At 49.6% G+C, this 27,281-nt stretch overlaps 1 protein-coding gene across 1 annotated transcript in view; it reads left to right on the forward strand.

The window, feature by feature from the left end:
• LOC149344137 (uncharacterized) overlaps positions 1-23,744 on the forward strand; it is a 34,468-nt gene extending 10,724 nt beyond the window's left edge. The window contains exon 2 of the mRNA XM_089547158.1: positions 23,588-23,744. Coding sequence (XP_089403284.1) covers positions 23,588-23,744 — 157 coding nt within the window. The remainder of the gene's footprint in view (positions 1-23,587) is intronic.
• The last annotated feature ends 3,537 nt before the right edge of the window (positions 23,745-27,281 follow it).

Consider the following 27,281-nt stretch of genomic DNA (forward strand, 5'->3'; position numbering starts at 1 on the left):
TCATAGAATGAGTATCTGAATGATTGCTGATGACTTGAGCTCTCCTCAAACCCAAGTTTTTGAGATCGTGACAGAAAACTTATCCATGAGGAAAGCGTGCGCGAAGTTGGTGCAAGGAGTGTTGTCAGAGGAGGAAAAGGGCAACTGGTAGGATCTCTTTCATCATGTAAATGAGGACCCTGATTTTTTGGCCAGCCCAAGGCGGCAACGCTGCCTCAGCCCCCCTACAGTCTCGACTTGGCCTCGCCAGACTTTTGTCTCTTCCCGAGAATAAAATCGACGCTCGAAGGGAAAGATCACGGATCGGTAGAGGTGGTTCAATAGGCCGTGACGAGGGAGCTAAACAGCATTCCGGTCCAGGCGTTCCTGGAGGCGTACGAATACTGTAAAACTCATTGGCAGCAGCGTGTAGGTGTGGAAGGGTGCTACCTAGAAAAATTGTAATCGTTTGTACTATTCTCTTGAATAAATTTTGTTTAAAAAAATGAGTCCTACTACTTTCAGAGCAGACCATTTATGGTTATTAACCCATTTACATCATCGCCGTAAAGGTGGAGGTTAAGTGTCCCCTACAATTTTTGATCTGTAAGTCGATGTTCTTGGAGTCATATATGTTCTCTTTACTCACGCAAAGAGTTGGGTGTGCCTTCATCGATGTCTTCTCCTAACCCTTCATTAGAGAGTAGGTGCCTGAATTCTATGGCACGCCGAAGGCATTGAGAATATGCGCTTTATCTAAGCGCCACGCACTCATCGGGCGTCCTCTCTACTCCGCAAAAAAGCCCTTTGTGTCATACGCCTCGTGTTTATCACGAGCGTCGCGCTGCCGTATTGAAGACAGCCTGCGAGCCCACATCGCTCTCGCACGCGGCACCCTCACGTATGACGCCCATTACCGACACGCCCAACATCGAAAAGCACGGGCTCCAAAAAGCTGAGAACTAGGGCCCATCATCATCATCAAAAGCTTTACTAACACTACTGAGGACCACTTTTCATTAGTGAATGCGAGTTGATCACCGCAACATTTATTCGCACGCGCTGTAAGTTTTGCCATATGCCAGCGAGAACAATGGCTAGGTTTTCAGTAACGAATCTTGCTGTGTGAACTTGGGCTGCGAGTGATACATTCTTTTCATTTCTTTTCAGATTCAGCTGAAGTCCAGAACTTCAAACTGATTATCCCGACCATTTCTTATGCAATGAGTATCTACAAAAATACCCCGCAAGAATATTTTGTAGCTCATTCTCCTAGTCTACCCTCTGTTTACACCGTCGACAACGGAACCATGCAGGACTCCTACACAGACGCACTCAGATATTTCCTAACATTAGGCAGCTTTTTTGAACAGCTAAAAGAGACCTTCCTCAGTATTCCATGTAAGCCGCAGTAGTACAATAAAGGGTAAGTGTTGAGGAGAATACAGAAACATAAATGCGTTGAATATAATTCTTACCTATCGACTGTCACATAAACGTGTGACGAAGGCATGAAAAAAAGCATGGAAGGTTAGAACTCTTGACTTGTTTCTGCTTTTTGCGCTTCCCGATAGCAGGAAGGGGCAGTAAAAACGAAACAACCTTCCTTTTCCTCGTTTATGAAAACGCACACCTGAAAGCCCAAGTCGATCACAAGACTGCAGGATGCACGGTCGATAGCATGCTCTACAAGCCCTGATGAAGAAAAGACTTATTTGCCAATAAGTGAAGGTGGAAGTTCGTTGCAGCTTACGACACCACTCATGCGTTGTGCAAATAAAAAAAGGTGGCAACTAGCCAAGATATAAACACCCCATAAATCGCCTACAGGCAGAAAATCTGCGTGCTAGTCTACCTTGTGACTGGTGTCGTCTCATGAAGCAAATACTCACCATGACGCATGTTCCTGCTTCTTACGTCTTCTCCATTTTACAGAGCGAGTTATTAGAAATAGCATCTCATGGGAAATCCATTCGTGTCTTCTGTATCTAGGTCCTGCGCAGCATGACTGCAGGCTCACGGCCTACCACTAACACATGCAAAGGACCGTGATGGTGTGGCTCGGCAAACTCAGGCCGCTGCGGTAGATTGTGGGGTTAAATTAGCTGAGGCGGAACAAGCGGCCTTTTCCCATGGATTGCGAACCCCAGCGGGGACAGAGCTGCAGTCAGGGTAGTGGCGGACCTAGAGGAAGCCGCACTTAAAAGCCTAACAGATGTCCTCAATAACTAGTGACTGGGAGAAAAATACCTCAGGTCTGGAGGGCAAAGTTTCACATCCTACCAAATCATAGAAACGAAATGGACATAGGGAATCTCAGACTGACCTCCCTCACATTGTGCTCGAAGAAGCTCTTTTAGAAATTAACAAAGAGGCTATACAAGCTCACGTAAACAAAAGCATAGCTTTGAACTTAAGTTTGTTTCAGATCAAACCTATCAGCTGATGACATTCGCCTAGAGCTAAAAGAACAAATAATTTGACAATGTCAAGCACAATACAATTCTAAACAACCTACATGGAAGACAACGTTCTATTTCCGGATACCATGTTCAGGTTCAGAACGCGACTCTCCACGCAAGGCGTGATGCTCCAGTTAAGAGACATGGTACTAAAACATATATCGGGAACTCGAGAAATCGTAATCTTGGCTGTAGAGCTCAAGGGGGCCTTCGACAACATCAGCCACAACGCCATTCTCGCAGAACTCTCAACAACAAACTGTGGGGAGAGGATCTTCGCATACGTAAAGGACTTCCTGTCTAACAGAACAGCAACGATCGGCATCAACAACATTAGATCAGAAAAGAAGACGACGCCAAACAGAGGGACACCACTAGGATCCATCATCTCACATTTGCTCTATAATATAGCAATGATTGGATTAACTAGGAGACTGAAAAACATCAATGATGTAGAACATTCAATTTACGCGGACGACATAACAGTGTGGACGACAAAAGGATCGACAGGAAACAAGCAAGAACTACTGCAAAGAGCGGCGGATGAGATCGGTCAATTTACTTTATTTAGCGGGATGCAATGCTCTCCAGAAAAATCATAATTTATTAGACTTCACAAAAACAAAGAGGACAGGGGAAAGATAGAATTAGAGATAGATGGACAACCCGCAACAAGGGCAAATAAGCTTCGCATCTTGGGAATGTGGCTGCAGGAGAAAGGCAAACGGGACCATACCATCCAGTTCTTGGAACACTCCACGAAACAGATATGCAGGATGTTAAGCCGGATTACGAACAAGAGAAAAGGGGTAAAGGAGCGAGATGCGTTACGGATCACTTCTGCGCTCATCATACCGAGGATGACGTACGCGCTTCCGTACCTACAACCTATGAAAGGGGAAAAGAACAAAATGGAAACATGCATAAGAAAGGCGTATAAGCAAGCCTTGGGCGTCATGACGTGCGCCTCGACAGAAAAGCTGATGAACATGGGCGTGTACGGCACCTATGAGGAGCACAGCGAAACTATGCTCAGATTTCAACTCGAAAGACTTAAAAGAACAGCCGCTGGCCGAGCACTACTGCTAAAGCTAGGATACCCGGCAGAAGGCGAGGGCGAAGACAAGACAGACATTGACAGCCAAATTAGGAGCACTTTCCTGGTTAAACCAGTGCCCAGAAACATGGACCCGAAGAACCATGAAGGAAGACGGGCGGCGAGATCCTTAGAGTTGGACAGGTTCGTAAAGAAGAAACAGATGGTTCTGTATGTTGACGCGTCCAAGTACAGAACGAAGGAAAACGCTAGGGCGGTAGCAGTAGTGAACGACAATGGGAAGTTAAATACTACTGCATCAGTGCGCACAAGGACAACAGAAGCAGCGGAAGAGATCGCCATAGCTCTAGCCCTGACTGAAGCCAATCGGCAGGGACTGAGCTGGATAGCGACGGATTCTCAGGCTGCAGCGAGGGCATACAGAGATGGAAGGATCGGCCAAAAAGCCGCGAGGATTCTGATCGAACAAAAACAACACAGACATGGATCAAACAACAAAAACATTCAACACACCATCATTTGGGTCCCTGACACTGGGGTTGAGGGAAATCTCATGGCAGACACCGTTGTCCGAGGGTTCACGAACCGGAGGGCGGGTTTGCCGGTCGAACCCTTCAGCACGCCAGAATCTTAAGGGGAGGCAATGAAGGCGTTGTTGGGAGCGCGCAAGAAATACTCGGCTCCGGCGGATATCCTCAACAGAGAGCAGGCCACCACGCTCAGACGACTACAAACAAGCACCTACCCAAGCAGAGCCATGTATCATAAAATATGGCCGAACAGATACGCGAAAGAGTGCGTGTGGTGTGGGGGCTACCCCACAACGTACCACGCCACCTGGGGCTGTGAAAAAAGCCTTTTACTACCAAAGGTAAATAGCCCTAGTCTAGAGCAGTGGGAGGCCCTCCTGGCTGACTCCGACCCGAGCACACAGCTTATGCTGGTGACGAGGGCCAAGGCAGCGGCGGAGACCAACGGGATCCTGGAATAGGGAAGACCGACCACTAAAGCTCCACATCTATCTATCCCCAACCCGCTACTCCCTAACTTTTCCTTTTGTGACAATAAATGTTTTCCTACTGCTACTACAGAAAACGAACTGTGATTAAAAGACACACACATAGATTAGAGGCTTTTTTGCTGAACGCACAGTCAAACTGAACGAAGGCAAGACCAGGCAGAACCGATAAGCATAAACGACGCGGGTACCCACAAGGCACAGTATGATCCCCAATGTTAATTGACATCAAATTTTCCACTGAGTCAAATTTGACTCAGTGGAAACCTCAGCTGTCATGCAGGCATTGCTGAATCAGAGTGTGGAAGAGTGTTATGTGAAATTATTGGAAGATATTTATATAACGATTGCAAAGCTACTAAGTCCTCCATAAAGTTAGCAATAAAATTCCGACACGGAAAGGTGTCAGGCAGGGAGACATGATCTCGGCAGTGTATTCACCGCCTGCTTACAGGAGCTATTCCGGAGCCTGAAATATAAAGAGTTGGGGATAAGAGTTAATGAAGAATACCTGAGTAATTTGAGATTTGCTGATGATATTGCCTTGCTAAGCCATTCAGGACATGAAGTGCAAAGCATGATCAATGAGTTAGACAGGCAAAGGGAACAGTGGGGCTAAAAATTAACATGGAGAAAATCGAAGTAACATTCAAGTCTAACAAGAGAACAGCAGTTCGCAATTGGTAGCAAGGTGCTGGAAGTAGTAAGAGAATATGTCTACTTACACTGTAAAAAAATTGCTCCACAGTACAGAGAAACCCGCTGGTAATGCGTTGCCGGAGGGTTTTCCGCACCTTGAATACAGCGACTCCGTCTGACGGTCGTCACATTCTTGGTAACGCAAAGTTACGCTATGCTATGCACGAGAATGAAATCGTTTTTTTGCAACAAATGCTTCTGTTGTGTTCTTATTAAAGGTCCCGTAATGTGAATGCATACTTCCTCCGTTACTTGGAAGTCGTCTGATCTAGAGCGGAAATAATCTGCATTGTAATTATATACTATCGAGAGCAAAAATAACAGACCCCTGCCAGCGCGTGCCGATCCGCGCCAAACTGCGTGCGAGCACCGCCTGACGAAGCGCTCCTAGTGCCGAGACCAGCGCAGTGGCGTGCGCCCATCTTGAGGAGCGCTACGCATTGCGTGCCATTGCGCTCGTCTCAGCATCTGGAGCGCTTCGTCAAGCGGCGCTTGCATGCAGTTTGGCACGGATCGGCACGCGCTGGCAGGGGTCTGTTATTTTATGCGAAGCATACTAGCCGCACAACCGACCTCTTCCTTTCTGCGCCGCGCGCGGCCGCGTAGCTACCACTTGACCTACATCGGCGCACCACGTGATATGACGTCACAACAGCTGTGAAAGCTGGGGCTCAACTCGTGTGCTAGCTTGCGGACGCGCAGCCTCCACCGGCGGCCTAACTCCCGCTCCTTCCGCTAGGGGCGCTGACGTCACAACAGCTGTGAAAGCTGGGGCTCAACTCGTGCGCTAGCTTGCGGACGCGCAGCCTCCGCCAGCGGCAAGCTTCGCATCCTAGGCTTAACCATAAGCTAAGCCAGGCTATTTTTTGCTCTCGATAGTACATTCAGTAGAACATGCACATGCATCTGTGTATAGCTTCTGCCCAGAATGTTCACTGCAGATATAGCAGTCCAGAAGCCGAGGAAATAAGTATTATGTACAAGACTTTCATGCATATTATCTATTGCACACATACAAAGAATGCAGCTTAGAATGAAAGAGTGGCAAGTGTTTCGGTGAGTACAAGTACATACGTTTTATTTTCATGACAAATTGCACACACTGTACCTCTAAACATTGCTGTCGGATTCATCTGAAAAGATAAAAAAATCCTCATTTAGTAGCCACACAACACCAATTATAAATTTCACAAATACATTTCAACCATCCGCTATTGAACAATTGGCTCTCGTAGAAGCTTGTAAAAGCAATTTACTGAGAACCAAACCAATATGATTCATTGCCTAAAATTCATTTCTCATAACAGTAAACAGTAAAAACCACAGGGCCAGGAAGAAGCAGACAAAATGCGCTTACTTGGACACCACTGTGTGCATGAAAGTATTTACGGTTGTCTACAATTTTGTGCAAATAGAAAGTAGCTAAGAATGGGTGCCAAATACAATTAAATGCAGATGCCTTTCATTACATAGTACTCAATGCACAACTTAGCGAGCAAGGAACATTGGTAACATCTGAAAAAGGCCAGACACTTGCCCACAAGCATGATGATGATTGTGATTTTTGATGGCGCGAGGGAATCTGAGTACAAAGAGCACCATGACACAAGGTATTTTCTTCATCTCTAGGTGGGGCAACGAACCATTTGGCAGGCATTTCACCCTAAAGAAGACGAGCACCAAGGTAGGAGAAAGCATGTACCCATTGTATTGGTGGTTACCCAGCACTTTCCCACAAGCAATCAGGAAGCATACTTCCCCGAAACCTTATGCTTTCAGTCGTAGTTTCCATTATCTCAGCATCTGCAAGAAAATGTACTAATCTCTGATGTCAGTGAAAATGCAGACACAGATGCCGGTTGCAGCTCACAGGGGGAAAAAGCCCGCAAAGAAAAACCCGACCAGGAGGCTAAAGAGAAAGCCAATCGAGAGAAGAAAGCACGTAAGGAGGCAGCTGATCGGGAGTGGCAAAAAGAGAAGGAACGGCAATGGCAAAAGTGGAAGGTTGAAAATGAAATCAGGAAACTAAAGATTGTGGGGTTACTGGCACGGTTCGGACCCTGAACTCAGGGCCAACGCCACTCCGCTAGCTCGACCACACCTGTGGCCGCGAAGAACACACCTCCGAGGAATAAGCCCGCAGGCAAACCCTTTAATTGGGATCTCCCAATGTTTTTCCTCGGTCGCGCGCAGGCAGCAGCGGCAGGCAACAGGCACAGGACAGAGACAGGCACAGAGCAGTTCAGGTCACCTGGGCCGCCGCTGGTGTCGCGTCCGCTCTTTCTCAAGGCTCGCTGTCAACTCTCCATCCGACTGTGCCCGTGCGCGCGGCCCGCGCGGCCGCCGAAACCAAGAGGGCTGGGTAAGGAGGGCTGCCCACGTGACGACGCGTAGTCGCGGGCGCCTCCCCTCCGCTCCATGTCGGGGGCCGCCAGAGGAAGAGCCGTGGTAGGCCACGAGAGAGAGAAGGGAGCATCCGGCGGGCGAGGGGCAACATGAATCCCCACACCCTCCCTCTCTCAATAGTGACCTCCACCCGCTGAAGCGAACTCGGCGGATCAGCAGGTCCATGCCGCCTTTCCGGAGACTGGGCCCCGGGATGGCAGCTCTGCGCCTGGGGCGCGGGCCAGACCAGGATGGCGCCCGCGAAAGCCGGCCTGCTCCGCGTTCAGGCCGCCCGTCGTCAGCTCGCCCCGCGCTGCTCCGGAACCGCCGCCGATGCCCCGTGCGATGGTGTGGGGGCGAAGTTCGGCGGCTCGACCCCGGCCGCGCGCCGCTCTCCGTGCCGTCGCTGAAGCCAGGGCCGTAAATCAGGGCAGCCGGAGGGGGCTCGGCTCCTCCGAGCGGGCGTCTTGCATGGTTCCGGGCACAGGAACTACACCGGCTTGTGTATCCACACAGGCAGGGTGGGCACGAGACCTCTCGCACCAGGCTTTGCCGTGGTCGGCATGGGTCAAATTCGGCGATCTCGCCCAGTTCGGATATTGTGACGTCGGGGGGCAAGGATCTCCTTGCATGAGGTCCACCGTGCGCGATCTCGCGCGTCTGGCGTTCCTTCGCCGTTTGCTCGATCTCGAGCTGTTTTGGCAACCGACGCCGCCATGTGCGTGATCTCACGCTTTCGGCATTCTCCCGTTGCCCCAGCGAGCTCGCTGGCTTCGGGTATTATAGCGATGCCTGTAGAGATCTCTCTGGGCTTCGCTCGCCTCTGCGCAATCTTGCGCGGGTGGCGTTTCTGCTTCCACAGCAACCTCCCTCTGGAAGTACTGTTTCAGCTCTCCCACGTGAATGGGTCCGCTGATTCGGCCCGATCTCGGGTCTTTCAGCCGGTAGTTGAGCCGCGAAAGCTTCTCAGCGATCAGGAAGGGTCCCACCCATTTGGGCGCTAGACTGGCCGCGAAACCTGCGGTTGCATCGCTGAGTGCGTGATTGCGCTTGAGAACGAGGTCTCCCATCTGAAAGTCCACGTCTCTGTGTGCGCGATCATAAGTGGCCTTTTGACTTGCCCTGGCCTTCGCGCGGCTGCGGTTCGCCTCCTTAATGGCATTTGCCAAACGCTCGCGCAATCGCCTTGCGTAGTCGTCAACATCTGCCGTGACTTCGCGGACACTCTCCGACCCTTCCATGAGAATTGTGTCCATAGGCGTGTTCAGCTCTCTGCCAAACATGAGAAAAGCCGGCGTGAAGCCGGTCGAGCGATTTGTGCTCGTGCGCAGAGCGAAGGAGATGGCGTCCAAGTGCTCGTCCCAATCATTGTGCGATCTCGCATATGCGCCCAGGAGCGGCTTGATATCTCGATTTCGGCGCTCACTCACATTGGACTGGGGATGGTAGCACATGGTTTTCTGCTGCCGGACACCCATTGCTGCACACGTATCACGGAAAACTTTCGATGTGAAATACGTGGCATTATCAGTGATCAGCCGCTTTGGGAAGCCGTAGCGGCAAAACACTTCACACAGCTTTGCGAGGATCTCCCGGGCAGTCGCTTTTCGCAGCGGGTACAATTCAGCGATCCCACTGAAGTGACACGTGACTACCAGCACGTATCTGTACCCTCGTTTGCTGCGCGGCAGCGGCCCCATCAAATCGCACGCCAGGATCTCCCAGGGTTTGGTGCTTATGACGGGTTGGAGTAAGCCGGGTGCCTTTCCACCTCTAGGCTTTCTCTCTTGGCATACGTGGCATGTTCGTACATATCTACATACGTCAGCCTTCATTCCCGGCCAGGCAGCAAACCGACAAAGCTTCTGCCATGTCTTTGGAGCGCTCCCGTGACCGTCTGCGTCGTGATAGCGGCACGCCGCAGTTTCCGCGGAATAACGGCTTTGAAACTCTCATCCGAGGCCTCTTTGCCTGGCACGTATTTTAGCAAAGCTCCATCACGGTCCAGCAGGAAGTTCTCCAACTCACTCGCCGCAATACCAGCGACACTAGAGTTAGCGCCAACCACACTACCAGTGGCTTCACAGCGCAATTTGGCCTGACTCGTCGGAGTGTCTGTCTCTTCACTAAGACTATTGATCAACTCCTGACATAATGAGTCTTCCTCCTGAGCCTTGACAAGCTCTTCTCTGCTGAACGCAACCTCGAGAGGGATCCCCGCTCCAACGAGGTGCACGTGCTCTCGGGGCTTCGAAAACGGGGCACTCCCCGCAACGAGTTCCTTCCGCAGAGGGGGAGACAGCTGCCACTTTGCCTCCTCCTCGTCCTGGCCGGCCGGTTGGGTGTCAGTGACCGGCGCCCGTGACAGCGCATCGGCGACTACATTTGCAGTGCCTTTGCGGTAACGCACTTCGAACTCGAAGCGTTGCAGTGTCAGGGCCCATCGCACAAGCCTCCCGCTGGGCTCACGCTGGCGTTTCAGCCAGGTTAAGGCCATATGGTCGGTCTCGACCGTGAACTTTGCCTTCGCCAACTGGCGGTGGCTTGTAGTGGTGCTCGGGACCTCCCGGAGCAATGTGCGCTGCGTCACCCTCTGCCATCTGGCGGGGAGCGCTGCCCGCATCTGCGGGCGTCGACGCAGTTAGACCACCTGGTCTGAATGCGTGCGCAGGAGTTGAAAGGAGCGAGTAGCCGATGCCAACTGCCAATGGCTCAACGAGCAGTCCAGGATCTCCTGGGTGGAAACTCGGTTTGCGAACCGCATCTGGGGACGCGCCTGAGACGTAGCGGAGCGTTTGGAAGCCACTGACACCTGACTTTGGCTTTCCTTGCTGGCCGGGATCTCCCGGCGCGTAACCAGTTGCGAGACCCGCATCTGCGGGAGCGCCTGGGGCACGTTCAGCAGAACGGAACTCCTGTAGCCACAGCCACCTGGCTGCTCCAGCTCGGAGTATTCACCAGGAACTCCTGGAGCAATATCTCGGACGCCAGCCGCGCCTGCGGCTTCATGCATAGCGCCCGACGGACCTTGCGCTACCGCATCCGCGGTCGGTAGATGTGGCCACGGAAACGATGCTCGAGATCTCCCGTGCTTCGCCGCATACATCAGCCAACATCATTAGGTCCGGCAGCCCGTAGCGCGGGCTGGTCATGCTGTTCTTCGTGAGCTAGCACCCCACCTGGAACTCCAGAGGGGCCCCACGTTGGGCGCCAATATGTGGGGTTACTGGCACGGTTCGGACCCTGAACTCAGGGCCAACGCCACTCCGCTAGCTCGACCACACCTGTGGCCGCGAAGAACACACCTCCGAGGAATAAGCCCGCAGGCAAAACCCTTAATTGGGATCTCCCAATGTTTTTCCTCGGTCGCGCGCAGGCAGCAGCGGCAGGCAACAGGCACAGGACAGAGACAGGCACAGAGCAGTTCAGGTCACCTGGGCCGCCGCTGGTGTCGCGTCCGCTCTTTCTCAAGGCTCGCTGTCAACTCTCCATCCGACTGTGCCCGTGCGCGCGGCCCGCGCGGCCGCCGAAACCGAGAGGGCTGGGTAAGGAGGGCTGCCCACGTGACGACGCGTAGTCGCGGGCGCCTCCCCTCCGCTCCATGTCGGGGGCCGCCAGAGGAAGAGCCGTGGTAGGCCACGAGAGAGAGAAGGGTGCATCCGGCGGGCGAGGGGCAACATGAATCCCCACAAGATACTAGAACTTCAAAACGAAATATGAAAAAGGGCGGTAGTGTGAGAGCCAGTACTCCTGAAAGAGCAAGCGATGCTTATGAAATAGGTCCGCAGGTAAGACCCGCAAAGTCTGTGACTGTAGCCGAGTTGATAAATCGCAACACCATGATGGAAGTGGCAGAGAACGTGTGCAACCGGTACGGTGGTCCAAGGAAAGCCGCAGAATCCGAGACCGTGTCCGGAGTAGTTGGACGTAAAGCTAAGAGAGAGAATTCCGAGATAGCGTCTAAACGACCCGAGTGCGAAGATTCTCCTCCAGGTGAGGCAGGAGTGGCAACTGACAACTTTGTCGGGACTGTTACGAGCGCGACCCTTTCAGTAGAGTCGATACAGGTCCGCGAAAAGGGAGGTTTTCCTATCGAGAAAGGTTTCGAAGTTGAAACAGCGGAAACCCCTTTTGAGAGTTGTAACCGCGGTAAAAGCGGGTTAGAATGTCACAGTGTCTTCAGTGAAAAAGGCTCGGGAGAGGCTACCTTGGTAATACTGGCACAAGAAGAGTGCGAGGCTGCCGAGGAAAAGGATAGCCTTAAGAGCCAGACTTCCAGTGAAGAGAGCTCAGTTGTAGCTGAGCAGGGCAAGAGCCAGACTTCCCGTGAGGAGAACTCAGTTGTATCTGAGCAGGGGAAGAGCCAGACTTCCAGAGAAGACAACTCAGTTGTAGCTGAGCAGAGCATAAGCCAGACTTCCAGAGAAGACAACTCAGTTGTAGCTGAGCAGGGCGAGAGCCAGACTTGCAGAGAAGCGGGCTCAGTTGTAGCTGAGCACTGCAATGTAGAGAAAGGCGCGCAGAGCGACAGCCAAGCGCGCTCAGTTGTAGCTGAGCACTTCAGTGCAGAGAATGGCGCGCAGAGCGACAGCCAGGCGGGTTCAGTTGTAGCTGAGCACTGCAGTGCAGAGAATGGCGCGCAGAGCGACAGCCAGGCGAGCTCAGTTGTAGCTGAGCACGGCAGTGTTGAAAATGTCGCGCAGGGCGGCAGGCAGGCGGGCTCAATTGTAGCTGAACACTGCAATGCAGAGAATGGTGCGCAGAGCGACAGGCAAGCGGTAGAGGACAATTCTCGAATGAATGAGCCGGGGATCTCGGGGAAAGCTTCATATCCGTCTGTCAGCTGCGTGGACCTGGCACTCTGCTGCGAAGGCACAGAGGCCAGTTTTGAATTCGACGAAAGTTTCCGAGGTGCGACTGAAAAACTACAGATAGCTAGTTGTGATCAAGAGACGTACGCGGAACAGTCCAGGCAGAGAAAAAGAAAAAGGGCAAGAACCAAAAGAAAACGGTTCAAATGTAAGGCCATACATTCCTTAGCGTGCACGGCTGCCAGAGTTGGCAAAAAAAAGGAACGCGGTAGAAACAAAGGCCAAACCTTCCCGAGCTGCACCTTCACGCGTTGCACCTCGCAGACTTGCAATTGCAGTTAATGACCTGGCGACATGTGCAGCTCGTTCGAAGGCTGACTGCAGCAACGGAAAAGGAAGTGTGCGTTTTCCGACCAGAACAGGCGCGAAGTGCTTCAAGGGGCATCGGCCTGTAAGAAAGCCTAGACCGCGCCGTCCGGGCAAAAAACCAGTTAGAAAAAAAAAACAAAGCGGCACAAGAGATCAGAAGGCGCAAGGTTGCGCGGCACTCAGCGCATGCGAACGCAGGCGTCGAACAACCGAGACGACGCATGCAGGCGTGTTCGGTGGGCGCACTTGAAGGGGGATCGTCCTTCACTTTTGTCACCGCATTCTAGGAAGCGCGCATGGCAAAGGGGTAGTCGAGCTTCCTGTTTGGGGCGAGAAAAACGGGTACCTTCTAGCTCTGGTCACTGCTCGTCGTCCAGATTCGGTTATCGACATTGCATGTACTGCCAAGGCTTTCCGAGCGCGTTGAGGGAGAGCGGAGGCAAAGGCGGGAGTCAAGGACGTTTTTCTTCAGTAGCTTTTGTCACGAGTTGACCGCAGTACAATCAGTCAAAGCGCGACCCCGGCGGGCGCGTCTGAAAGACTAATCCTTTCATCTCGGCGGCAGTGAGTCAGCTTTCACCCCCCCCCCCCCCCCCGGGTTGAGATTCGAAGTAGCTGTTTCTTTTTTTCATTCCTCTATTTTTGTGTGTGTGTTTATGAAAAACAGCAGGGAAAGGCTATTTTTTGAGGTAAAACGAGTTGATCGGAGGTTACTGTTTTTTTTTCGTTACCTTAGACAAAGGCTATGGAGTCACTGAGTTAGAAATCACAGGCGTCGATTCCCCATGCTACCAAGTTATGAGGGCACTCACAGGAGTGCAGCTCGCGTAGAACTACGCTTAGAGTCGCGTAGACGCAGATTTGATCCCTTGACTGACTGACACGTTACGAAAGGGAGCCTCACTAACGTACACAGAAATGACGGAAGAGAAAATTCGTCTGGGGGAAGCGCTCGTGTCCAGACCTTTGCTTCGGGCCACTTACTTTGGTGCAGAAGTTCAATCTGACGCCAGTGATAGAGGACTGGGTGCCATTTTAAGTCACGTTGGCGACGGCCACGAAGAGCACCCGGTTCTGTAAGTCAGCCGCAGGCTGACCTGGAGAGAAGAAATGTTCAGCGCTTCAGACGGAGAGCGCGCGTTTGGTTTAGGTGGCACAGATGTTGTCGGGTTACCAGAGTTACTTGAACGGCGCAAAGTCCATATTTGAGACTGACCATCGTCTCAAACATGCCTGTGACAGTTTTGTGCCCCCCAAAAATGGTCGCTTGCTTAGACGAAGTCCTGCTCTCCAAAAACAATTCCTCGATGCGTTACAGGAAGGGAAAACCACACGGAAATGCTGATGGATTCAGCCGATTGTGGTACAAAGGAGTACTTAGTAGGACAACCTACTGTGTTCTTTTTTTTTTACCTAGGTCCAAGCAGTCCGTCCTTGGCGATTTCAAAGGGGATATTTTGCGCTTTCTCGGCACCAAAATTACGCCAAAATTCAGTCATGTTTTAGTAAACATTTGTTGTCATTGTGGGAAGCCTGGTGGGTCTTTGGCAAATTCCGAGCGCTTGCTTGTGGGTCAGTGCCCTGTCTCGTGGAACAGTCCACTGATGTCATTCTTTGTTGAATGTCCGAGAATGGATGCCATTTTTGGAAACCAGCCCTTCAACCCGACTCTGGCTTCATCTCCTCCTGCCCAGAGGTCGTGAACGCTGGCCATTCGAGATTTTTCGGGCCGCGGACGAGCGGTTAAGAGAGGGGAACGCGGTCCTGGGACCCGGATGTGACTCATCGCGAAGCAAAGCATACGACGAGGCCTGGCGCCGGCGGCAGAAGCATAGACGGCGACAGACGGGGTGGTTCCACTCCGAACCACCGAACCTCCGAACCGATCTAGAGAAGCTGTCTCCCACGGGCCTGGGAGAAATTACTACCAGACGTGGGTCGTCGTTAAGCATAGGCGGCGAGAACTTGCGACAGCTGCAGCAACGGTGGAAGCAGAGATGCACAGGAAGCACGGCGGAAGCAGCGGTATACGTTGGCCGAGTCGGTCTTCGGGCCACCGGACGGGGTGATGCTACGCAAGCTCCCGCTGAGCGAGGCTATTAATTGAAAGACGCTGCGTACTCGAAGATATCTCGTGCTTCGGTCATGCGGCGGGGGAGTTCGAGGAGGTTCATTCACCTGCGTGTAGACAGCGGGATGCTCCTTTCCCGCGGCGGCAACGCACAGAAGACTAGCCGCAGTGGACAAGGCGACACCTCAGTGTTTGTTGATCTACCCCTTCCCATCCCCCGAGCTGTGAGAGAGCGAGAGAGCATCAGCACCGCCCCTGCCGGGGGTGGTACCGCCAGCGTCATCAACTGCCCATCCGATTGGACAACATTCTTCAAACTAAATTCCCCAGTCAGGGATCTGGGGAATACGAACCGTATTTAACGGGATGTTTCGTGATCAGAGCATTCCCTTCTCCTCTGTAAATATGTAGAATAAACCCTTCTGTACAGTTTCCTCGATAACGCAGTCCGACACAGTCATTCGGAGCCGGGACCTGCAGGGCTGAACGAGTCAGTCATCTCCAGGAACCCTCCGTCACCAACACTGGTTCCAGCGGTGGAGTTGTAGCCCAATATACAACAAGCCGCTATTCCGGTGCCCCATTGGCAAGCAACGTCGCCCGCGTCCGTTGAACCAAGGCCTTTTGGTTCTTTAGGTCTTGACAGCCGAGCAGGGCCGCTTCCGTGTCCTCTCTGCTGGGGTTGGGGTTGGGGGGATAGATGGGTTTGATTTACACGCCCAAACCATGTGGAAGGTGTCAGCCACCTCCCCACAGAACTGGCACGCGCCATCAAAGGATGTATTAAAATGTTTAAGCACCGCCAGGTACAGTACAGCGTTAGTAAGAATTTTGATGAGGAGGCGTTTGTTAACGCGATCCAGACCCTTACTAGGGGCCGGGTGACGCCGGTGCTCCTCCTTGTAGTAATCGGTGATTTGTTTGAATTTAAGGGCCAGATTGTCTGATTGGGAGTACCCTTCCAAGGACAGGGAGATAGCCCGGGGAGAGAGTGCGCTGGCGGCCTGATCGGCCTGTTCGTTTCCCTGGAGTCCCTGGTGACCGGGAGCCCAAATCAGGTTGCGTGGAGTTGGATCTTCGCATCGACAGCTATATTCCAGCATGCGCCAGGCAAGCGGGGGAGCCCAGCCCAACTCGTAGTTCCGACAGGCCCCTCGCGAGTCGGTGATGATGTGTTTTGACTTGGGATTCGTGAGAGCCAGAGCAATGGCAATCTCCTCCGCGTGTGTTGCGTTGAAGGCTTTGAAAGTGAGCCCATTAACTGTGTTTGTGTTGTGTGCGACTGCGGCCGTGTACCACCCCCCGCGGTGTGGGCCGGCAACGTCCACGTAATACACGTGTTCTTGGTTACCATAGTATCGCGCCAACGCTTCCGCGCGCACCTGGCGATGACCGCTATGGTCTTCCCTGGACATGTTGCAGGGAAGGGGTCGGACCCATAGGGCGCGTCTCCAGGGTTCTGGCTCTCTCTCCCTTTCCTCAATGTGGTAGTCATGTTTTATGTGTAGCCGGTCCAAGAGGCGGCGACCGGACGTGGTCTGTGCAAGACGCGTGTATTGGTTGACTAAGTGGGCTTCTCGAACCCCCCGAAATGTGTTCACCACGCCCAAGGCCAGAAGCCTCTGGTTGGAGGTGGTGACAGGGAGATCGAAAGTCCGCTTGATGACTATCCGCAGGATGACCTCCAGTTGGTCATCATCGTGTTTGCGCAGGTGCAAGTAAGGAGTTGAGTAGAGGATTCTACTCGTTACGAAAGCATGGGCAAGCCGCAGTGCATCCTTGCTTCTTAATCCGCCCCGCTTGTTGGAGACCCGGCGGACCATGCGGCCCACCTGGTCTCCCACTGCGCGTAGTTTGGCTAGGGTGGTGTCGACTCTGCGTTGGTGGTGTATGAAGATTTCAGTGTGAGTCTGCGGAGGTAATTGGCGGTGCCAGATGTGATGGCAGCTCATTGAAGGTGATTGCAAGTAGCCTTCCGCTAAAAGAGCACCGGATGCTCACTTCGAATTGCGGTTCTTCTGACCGCGCTCGTGGTGTTCGTCTCTCGTCTCTTGAGTCCTCGTCTTTTGCTGCGCTACAGTGTATTGGAACTAAGTACCAACAAGCCCAAAAAGCTACGCTGATGAATAACATAAGTTTATGAATTTGGTTGCATCGAAAATTCATACCGATTCAGATCGCATGAAGCCAGAATTCAGCATCATAGATGACTCTGCCAGTAAACATGGATTGGCTCGAGCAGGCAGAGTAGGCGTTCATTCGTACTTGGGAGGCGATATTAGTGAGAAAATCGAGCGTTGTCCTGTGGTGATTTCATGCCAATCGGTAGATGCAATGGCGCCAGTCCTTGCTGTGACGAAATGGTTGAAAGGCTCCCAAATATCAGGCTGCAATGAGCAGTGCTTCATTGTAAAAGTAGCGGAAGACACTGATGTGCTGGCTCAACCAGTTCTTATGAATATTCTTGCCCAACAGAATGGTTTTATTCAAGCTTAAGAAAAGGCTGGAGCGAATCTTCACTCCTGTGAATTCGGTTCATCCGTTCAAAAGGTGACAGAGCAGGGCATTCTTCTGAATCTCGCGAGGGTTCAGGGGTTAAAAAGGAAATACACACTTTTAATGTAAACCTTTCATCGAATGTGCATGTTTTAAATTTAGTGAAAGATCTCAGTAAAACTGTAGGATACCCAGTAGCACTAGGTGGCGGGCCCATGCGGGTCCGACATGGGCAATGAGGGCTGGTGGCTGCCCGCAATAAACCCACATGGGTCCCCCGTGGGTGCAGTGCTGGCACAAAACGCTGGGGCTGCCCACTTCGTGCCCGAATGGGACCCTCCTCGGCTAGGCACAGGCTTAAACAGACTGGGCAGCCCACCTAGGTCCCACCGCAGATACATGCGGACTAGGATGCGGGCTCTGTTATAGTGAAGCGCGGGTAACCCCAAAAGGGGCTGCCCGTACACCACCATGAGGGAGCCGCAGTGTTTTTGTGTGGGCAAAGAGCTAGTATTCCCGCCTTCAGCCGACATGGGTCCCGCGTAGCAAATACAGGGGCTAAACTATGGGCTTCACAGTGGCGAAGCGTTTCAGGCATGCAGTTTGGGCTGTCTTGGCAACACCGGCGAAGGTCCCGCGTGGGCTGGGCATAGGCACATTTGCCATTCCGACGTCTTCACCGCCTGTATTCTAAATCGGGTATGAAAGGGGTAAGCATGGGCTGCGTGCAGTTCGTGTGCATAAAAGATGGGGCTACATGACGGTGAAGTGCGGGCACACCCAACAGGGGCTGCCCGTGCAGCGCCCTAACGGAACCAATTGGGCTGTAGGTGGGCTAACACCAGTATTCCCGCCTGTAGCCTAAATTGGTCCTGCATGGAAAATATATGGGCTAGGCGTGGGCACAATTGCGATTCCAACATCTTCCCCGCCTGTATCGCACATATCTGGTAGAAAAGGCCAAAGCGTGAGCTGCGCAGTAGCAAGACATACAGTGTGTGCGGGCAAACGGCTAGTATTATATCCGCCAGCAGCTTTCGTAAATCCTGCGCAGACTACTCTGGGCTTCACAGTGCAGAAACATCATGCGCCATTAGCGAGTTGCCGGGCAAAACCTATCGACAGTCACACGTACACTAGTTGTACACGGGAAGAGTTGACATTCTTGCATTTAGTCTGCCTCCATATCCTACATCAGAGGTAAAAGGGTTAAGCGTGACCAAATAGCAAGACCTTGCACGTTTCACTCTGACGAAGAGCTGCTCTTTTAACGTCGTAATAACAAAAGAACCCGCTTCTGAGATTTGTTGGTGCTTCTTTTGCGTTTATCGCATTGTATTTTTTTCTGGTGCGTTGCGGTCGCCGCGGAGAAAGCTCCCAGGATGAGGTTTCTTGCTTGTTTCAACGCACTTCAATTACACCAGCACTTCAAGCGCTTTCGTCGTCTCCATGAAACATGTGGCGCATGGAATTCATGACTAGTTGATGAACATAGCGAGCCTGCGGCGACTGCGCCAGAGGCTGCAAAAGGTTTGTTACTGTCGCGTTAATTGCAGCAGCTTTCTTATTGTCCGCTAGCAGCAGTTTGTAGCGACGCGTCGATCAATACACAAAATTCTTGGTTTTTGTGCAGGCATTCTTTGCGCGTCTTCTTCGTCTAGTGATCGCACATTGATAACGCAACTTGACCAAGCGCCATCGCGAGCTGCCCCACCCTTCACCCTATCAGGAAGAGATACTAATCACAAATCGCCGAGAATATTTCTATCGACGAATAAGAAAAGGTTAGCTAGCGAAAAGGTACAGTGCTAGAGAGAACAAAATAAAAACAAACTCCTGTAGAAACGTTACACGAGTAACCTGTCTTTGCGCACTTTTTTTTTCAAGTTTTTTTCTCCTCTCACCACCGCCTTCCCTGCTTTTCCTGGGTCCACTCTCAAAAAAAAAAACAAACCTGCTCAACCCTGGTTTTTCTGTCTGCCTTTGTTCCTTCCCCGAGGGCGCCTCTGTGTCTGTCGTGTCCCTCCCAGCCCCCTTCCCCGAAATGGCGCGGAGGCACTCACTCTACAACCAACTACCGAACATTTTAAGCCGCCCTCCCGACCACACTCCCCGCGACGCTCCATGAAGTGGAGAGGGGGCTCCGACTCTACTTGTGCCTCCCGGCCTTTCCTGCGTTTGTTTGGAACAGGTTTTTCTTTCCTGCGGTTGGGTTGAGTGTCAAGGGATGAAGGTAGCTGCGAAAACACGCTGGCACTCGCTAGTCCTCGTTGAATTTGTGTTATACAGTTTTTTGTGCCTTTCCTCGTGTAGCTTGATCAATCCAGGATCGAAGATGACATCGCCTTCCATGCGTATGTCTAGTGCAAGTATGGTGGAACCCTGTCGTACTTGTCTCAGTGTTGAATAACTTCGCTCCGAAAGACGTGAGTGGTGAACAGTGACATTTACTGACATTTGAGCGCTGGAGGCCACGGTGGGGAAGGCGGATTTTATGACGGCGACGTTGTGCTGCTAGGACGTAAGTACGCATTTGAAATCACTCTGTTGTCTGAGTACTGCCGCCGTCTCAGTTATATGCTCGGCGTCAACAGAAACTTTCTAGTTGTTCAGTGTCTTTTTTGAACCAGACAGTTCAAGATTGCACAGCGTAGAGAGCCAAAATACCGAAAAATTTTCTCTGTTACATAGCGAAATTTCTTGTCCTTCATGGTAACAAGACTAAAATTAGTTTTGTGGTGTGTATTCTTTCTTTACACAGGCATATGGTGCATACGTGCGAGCGCAATCAGCGACGAGCGTCCTGAGGGGGAGCGGCTCAAGGCCCTGAACAAACATCACGCATCGCATCGATGCTGCGGAATGTGCCGTAAATAAAGGAGGATGACCAAGCAAGCATTGGAATCGTCCGAGCAACCTGTTTACACACCAACAATGTTACAACACACATTGGAAACGCAATATTTATTCAAATACGAAAGGCGTGAGGTGCATTCACGATACTGAGCATTGCCAATTGTCAGCGCCAGGCGTCATGAGACGCCTGGCTTGTCCGTGCCTTCTCTTTCGTCCTGTCTTCTTTTGAACGCATTATCTCTTTTTAAGTAATGTGACGTACACCTTCCGCTGCGTAAGATTCTCGGTAGCTTCTTTTCGTCTTTTTTTCTTTTTCTTATTTCTTAGCGATTACCAATCCACAATCACTTTACCGATAACGATCGTCGATTACAATCCCAATTATTGATTACCTATGATCAATCCTTATCTAGCTTACAGAGCACGGCATACTACGCCACTTTTACACATACACACCATTTGTTCCAGTACACTGAAGCACCATAACACCCCTTTTTATTCCGTCCAATTTCTGACGCGTAATTTGCATATTAATATTTGTCTGGCTCCGCGGTGGCTCAATGGCTACGGCTCTCGGCTGCTGACCCGAAAGACGCGGGTTCGATCCCGGCCGCGGCGGCCGAATTTCGATGAAGGCGAAATTCTAGAGGCCCGTGTACTGTGCGATGTCTTTGCACGTTGAAGACCCCCAGGTGGTCGAAATTTCCGAAGCCCTTCACTACATCGTCCCTCATAGCCTGAGTCGCTTTGGGACGTTAAGCCCCCATACACGACACCAATATTTTTTTTTTCACTACTGTCAGACCAGAACACATCCCAAACACAGGTTACTAAGCCATACACCCGACCACGCGTTCAATGGGTGTCGCTCAAACACGCCTGAAGCAATTACCCTTCGTGGCCTACGAGAATAAAGAACAAACAAAAACCTTCGTGGCATACGCGTTACTTGCCCACCTGGCGCAGTGGGGCTATTTTCTTTTTCTATTTACAGGAATTTGGGGTTTTTTCCGACGGGCGGAGCCGGGATTTCACCTGAACGAGCTCCTTACGCTGTCGCTTAATACCTGCGACTGTCCAATACTAGACCTTTCCCGGAATGCATCACAGCTCGCGTTTCATGTTCAATGGGAAAAAGATAGCGCGCACCGAATTGTCTCTAACAAGGAGAAGAAATTGGGTGGGGGAGCCATCACCCAAGGAAAACCGGTTGAGAAGCAAAAGTGAACTGTTTTGCCTGTGGATGAGGTCCAGATTGGGCTAATTAGTGTATATCCATAATGATGGTTCAACAGCGCGAACACACCAAGTCCAAGAAAGAGAGAGGACACACACACCAGCGCTGAATTCAGCGCTGGTGTTTGTCCTGTCTCTTTCTTGGTCTGTGTGTGTTTGCCTGTGGGCCGAACTTGGGCTAGCCCACGTGGGCCGGACTTGGGCTAGCCCATGTGGGCCGGACTTGGGCTTGCCCATGTGGGCCGGACTTGGGCTAGCCCGTGCGGGACCCCGCTGCACTGCCGCCTAAGCCCCCCTAGAGGTCCCCTCTAAGAAGCCCATTACGGCCCCTATGGGTCCAACAAAGGACCGAGGAAAGCCCCCTGTATCGTTTTTATGCATGCAGACCATAGGGGTCCCCTGCTGGTAATATGTAGCAAGCCGACTGGGCTGCCCCTGTGGGTCCCGTTATGCCGAGTTGCAAATCCCGCACATATCCCACATCGGGCCCCCATGGGCTGCCCGTGTGGGGCCCACGAGGGCCCGCAATTCCGAGCCCCGTTTGTGCTACTGGGGATGTCTTTATAAAATTACTAACTTAATACCGACTTGGCTCAATATTTCATTGTATTATGCTCTTTTTTATTCCAAAATATCATACTGTATGCTTGTTTAGGGAGCCACTGGATCTGGTAACTTTAATAGGTTGCTTGTTCTCCAGAAAAAAGCTCCAAGAGCCATTGAAGGCTTTTATGGGAGACCGCAAGATTTACCTACAGAACCCCTACACAAAAAACATGGTATTCTGTTAGTACAACATTTTATTATTTTCGTTTACTGCAGTATATTCACCATAACAGATTGTATGCCACTCTACCTGACAGGCCTGTTATAATTTACCATCTGAGAACATGAAAAAATCTTGTGCCTATCTCTCGGACTAACTATGGGAAACAGAAATTAACTTTCAAGGTACCATTTGTCGTCATCAACCAAACTTCACTAGAACGGGAATTCTTGTCATCAACTAAAGTAATTAAAAAATGTATAAAAAAATATTTGTAAGAGAATCCTGTTTAGTTTTGTGGCCTATACTCTCTATAATATATTTTTTGGCTAGTCTTTGTTTCCATGAAAACGTCCTGCGGCTTAAAATTTGTCAATTATGCATTCAATTCACGTTTGTTTGTGTCATACTGTTGTTATATAATTTGGTGTCATTGATGCATTCAATTCATGCTTGTTTATTCATATTGTTATATTATTTGGTGTCACTGATGTACTCAATTCATGCTTGTTTGTGTCATATTGTTGTTATATTATTTGGTGTCGTTGTTTGTCCTGCATAGGCGCTAAAGGTGTGTGCTGCCGCCTGTTTCAGGGAGCCAAAGCCTAGTCAGGCCTAGTCAGGCTTCCCCTTTCATTTTGAAAGAAAATAAACACCAAACCAAACCAAACCAAACCAAGTTTCTTTTGTGTGCCTGTGATGAGGAGTCCGCCGTGGACAACGCCGTCAACCTTGCGTCAATACTAGGACGCTGACCCCTGCCTAAAGACTGCGCCGACGCCCAGCCACACCTCCTCGCTAGACGCACCAGGCTCATCACGGGGACACAAAAGAGACAAGTGTGCCTTTCCTTTTTAAATCTCTGCCGTACCTTTCGAGAGTGTTTGTTCTGTTTTCCCGTTTTTTTCCCCCTCTTGTTGTTTTTTCTTCTGTTTTCATTTCAATACTTAAATTAGAGTTTACTTTCCTCCAAATACCGCCTCGTTTATTTCTTACCTTTAATGCATACATTGTGACGCGTAAATTTAGCCTGCAGTCTTTACCCTCACAAATTTGGCGTACGCTACTACAGGACCAGGCCGAGCAGCGTTTGCTAGTTAACGGAGTTTCTGAGCCAAAATGAGTGCTGCGGAGTTGCTCGCGGTAGCGGAGCGCCTGGGATTGCAGGGGTGCGAGTTACGCGAGTGGGTAGAGGAGGAATTGCGCAAGGCACGAGAAGAGGAAGAGCGTGGTTTGCGACGGACGTGGACGAATTCTGCTGGCTCCCCGAGTTCCCAGGCTTGGGCCTCCGCCGCAGACGTCCGGGCCACCAGACCAGGACAGCCGTCGTCGAGAGCCTCAGCCACCAGACCCCGGCGCCACTCTCCCCTCCTGTCCGACAGCTTCTCAATATGGGCCGCCTCTGGCATCTCCGCTGCATACTCGGGCTACCTGACCTGGGGGCCGTGCCCGGAGCCCAGAGGCGTGACTATTTCCTGCGGCAGCGTTGAGGCCGCCGTGGACAACGCCGTCAACCTTGCGTCCATACTGGGACGCTGATCCCCTCCTAAAGACTGCTCCGACGCCCAGCCACACCTCCTCGCTCGACGCACCAGGCTCATCACGGCGACACAAAAGAAACTTCAGTGTGCCTTTCCTTTTTAACTCTCTGCCGTACCTTTCACGAGTGCTTTGTTCTGTTTCCCCGTTTTTTTCCCCTCGTTGTTTTTTCTCTTGTCTCTTGTTTTTTTCCTCTTTCTTTTCCTCCAAATGCCGCCTCGTTTATTTCTTGCCTTTAAAGCATGAATTTTAACGCGTAAATTTAGCCTGGAGTCGTTCTTTTTTTTTCTTTTTTTCGAGATTGAGATGAAAACAATAAGAACACTTCAGCTACACTTGAGCTGATACGGGCGAAGTTAAAATTTCTTAAGTTTCACGAGATCATCTGAGTTTGAGTTTGAGTTTATTAAAATTTTAGTTCTCAGTACAGAAAACTAAGGGCCGGGGACAAAAGGTACAATACCTGTACCTGGCTGGGTCCCCTGACCCCACAACAAAGTTGGTAGCGATGCACTCGGAATAAACAAATCATAAGCTAACGAAGAAAAACGAACGAAGCACTTTGAGCGAAAACAATTTAGCATGATATTTGAAATTGTGCACAACACTCGTGCCAACATTTAAACAAAATAAAAACTGTTTTAGCAAACCCTTGTGCAGAAACCATCAGAAAAATACAGAATCCATCAGGAGAGACACTTATAATCAATAATGTACAACAAATAAGTATGATAAACATAAATCAAATACAGTCCATTTCACTCAAAAGCAGTCACTCGAAAGGAAAGTACACATTATAGAAATTCACAAAAACCGTGAACCCAACTACAACCACACAATGAAAATTTCGCGCAAAAATCTTTTCAATGTATTAATAGAAGGATAATTGATAGCTTCAGCTAACACCGCGTTCTCGTTTAAAGCGTTGGGAATAAGGTATTTCATACTTTGTAATCCATAATTTGTTCGTAAACGTGGTAATATATAATTTATTTTCCTGAAGCAAAAGCTGTCATTTTTCATGAGATATGTATTATCAAAGCTGTGGGAATTTTGTTTCCTTTGGGTGTATATGTAAAGTGCAAGTTTGTATAAATAGAGCTCTTCAAGATAAAAAATCCCATATTTCTTGAAAAAAGGCCTTGTGCTCTCATTATAATTTAAGCTTTCCAGAGCCCTAATGGCTTTCTTTTGCATGATTGTTAACATTTGCAAGTTACCTCTAGTTGTTTTCCCCCAAATCAATAGACAGTAAGATAAGTGGGATTGGATGATTGCATAATATGTATTTAATCTGTACCTAGTTGGAATCAGGTTCTTCACCCTCCATAATGCTCCAACTACTTTCGACATTTTTAATTTCAAATGATTTACATGTTCATTCCAGCTCAGAAACTCTTCAAAGTGGACACCGAGGAATTTAATGGTTTTTGTTTGCTGCAAACTTTCAGTGTGGAAGGTGAGATTAATTTCGTAGTCAATAGGTGTGTTTCTTGCTCTGAATAGGATATATTTTATTTTCTTGATGTTTAACTGCAAATCATTGCTAATAAGCCAGTTCGATAAGTTACATAGCCAAGTGCTGGCTGCTTCTTCTATTTCTTTCAATTTTGATCCGGAAAAAAAAGCATTTGTATCATCAGCATACAAGAGTATGTCTTGAGTGAAAGGAATATTTTCAATATCATTAATATAGAACAAAAAGAGAAGCGGACCTAAGATTGACCCTTGTGGTACACCCTTATTTATAGTTCTCAATTCGGACACATAATCACCCAGTTTAACGAACTGTTTTCGATTACTTAAGTAGCTTTGAATTAAGTTATTGGCATGTCCCCGAATTCCATAAGCATTTAGTTTTTCGATTATTATGCGATGGTTTACGGAATCAAACGCTTTCGTTAAGTCGAGGAAGATACCAACTGTAAAAAGCTTTTGTTCGATACTCTCGATTATCTTCTCTTTAATGTGGATTAGTGCTGTTTCAGTCGACTTATTTTTGCAAAAGCCAAACTGTTTGGGAGAGATTAAATGAAAAGCAGTTGCATATGCAGCAAGTCGTTTATGTATAAGGCATTCCAATATTTTCGCAAAAATACTTAATAGCGATATGGGGCGGTAGTTCTAAAGATCGTCTTTTGAGCCGCCTTTATGTATCACTGTTACCCGTGCGATTTTAAGCTCATCTAGAAAAAGTCCACTGCGCACGATACTATTGTATATATGTGCAAGCGGGGAGGCTAGAGTTGAGGCTACTGACTTGATTGGCAGTGCCTTAATATCGTCAGGACCTGGAGCACTATTGCTCTTTAAAGAATCAATAACTCGTTTGATCTCGCCTTCATCAGTAGGGTGTAAAAAAAGCGTGCCTTGTGTACAAGTATTAATGTAAGTGACTGGATCTAAATCTGATCTATCCCGCATCTGGTCTATCGCAACTGTCAAAAAATGTCTATTAAATCTTTCACAAAGTTCAACACCACACAGTGTTTAACCCTGCGTGTTTAACTCCGAGAGACAAGTGAATTCAGGTGTCATATTGGTGACTTCTTTGTAGACCTTCCAAAATTTTTGAGGTTGATCCGCGCTGTGAAATTTACGGTTGTAATACTCACGTTTAGCTTTCCTTAGTTCTGCATTAACTTTGTTGCGATATATTTTAAACTCCTTAAATTTTAATTCATCTTTGTGTTTCAGCCAGTCCTCAAAAATTTATTTCTTTGTTTTATCTTACCATACAACGCGGGGCACATCCATGGCTTTCGAGCCCTTTTATGTTTTTTTCCAAAAATACACTGTGAATGCCTTTGAGTAGAGCTCTTTGATCTTAGAGTAGAATAGATTGAAACCAATGTTTGATTCTTGTTCGTTAATAATCTGAGACCAGTCGACCTCCTGAACTAATTCTCTAAAAGCTTGCAAGGTATCATCATTAATCTTTCTCGTTTTAAACTGTGTTTCATTAACTTGCTTAGAGGAAAGGTCTTCTACAATACAAAAAATAGCCAGGTGATCACTAATATCTGCCGCAAGGACCCCAGAAACAATTCGGCCCGAAACAAGATTAGTGAAGCAGATATCGATCAGAGTTTCCGATGTTGCAGTAACACGTGTGGCACTGACTATACGATTTTCATAACCATAACAAAGCATCATAGTATAGAATTCATTTTGTACACTACTAACGCTTTGCAGATCAATGTTAATATCCCCAACAACTATTTCAAATCGACCAGAAACTGACAACTGCGTTAATACTCCATCAAAGTATTCAAGGAAATCTTTTGTTTTGCCCGAAGGAGGTCTATATACAGCAATAATAACGGTATCTCTGCAAGCTGCTGTCAGTATTTCAAAATCATTGGTCATAACACAAAAGTCATGTAGTAAACTGCAATTTAAACCAACTTTTGTGTATAAAGAAACCCCACCACCTCTTTTTCCAGATCGAAATAAACCCATGTAGTTGTAACCGTCAAAATGATAAAGATCAGATTGATTCATATACCAAGCTTCCGTGAAGCAAAGTACATCGAA

This window comes from Amblyomma mixtum, chromosome 5 (assembly GCF_055824585.1).
Source record: "Amblyomma mixtum isolate Tamu chromosome 5, ASM5582458v1, whole genome shotgun sequence".
In the NCBI taxonomy this organism is placed as follows: domain Eukaryota; kingdom Metazoa; phylum Arthropoda; class Arachnida; order Ixodida; family Ixodidae; genus Amblyomma; species Amblyomma mixtum.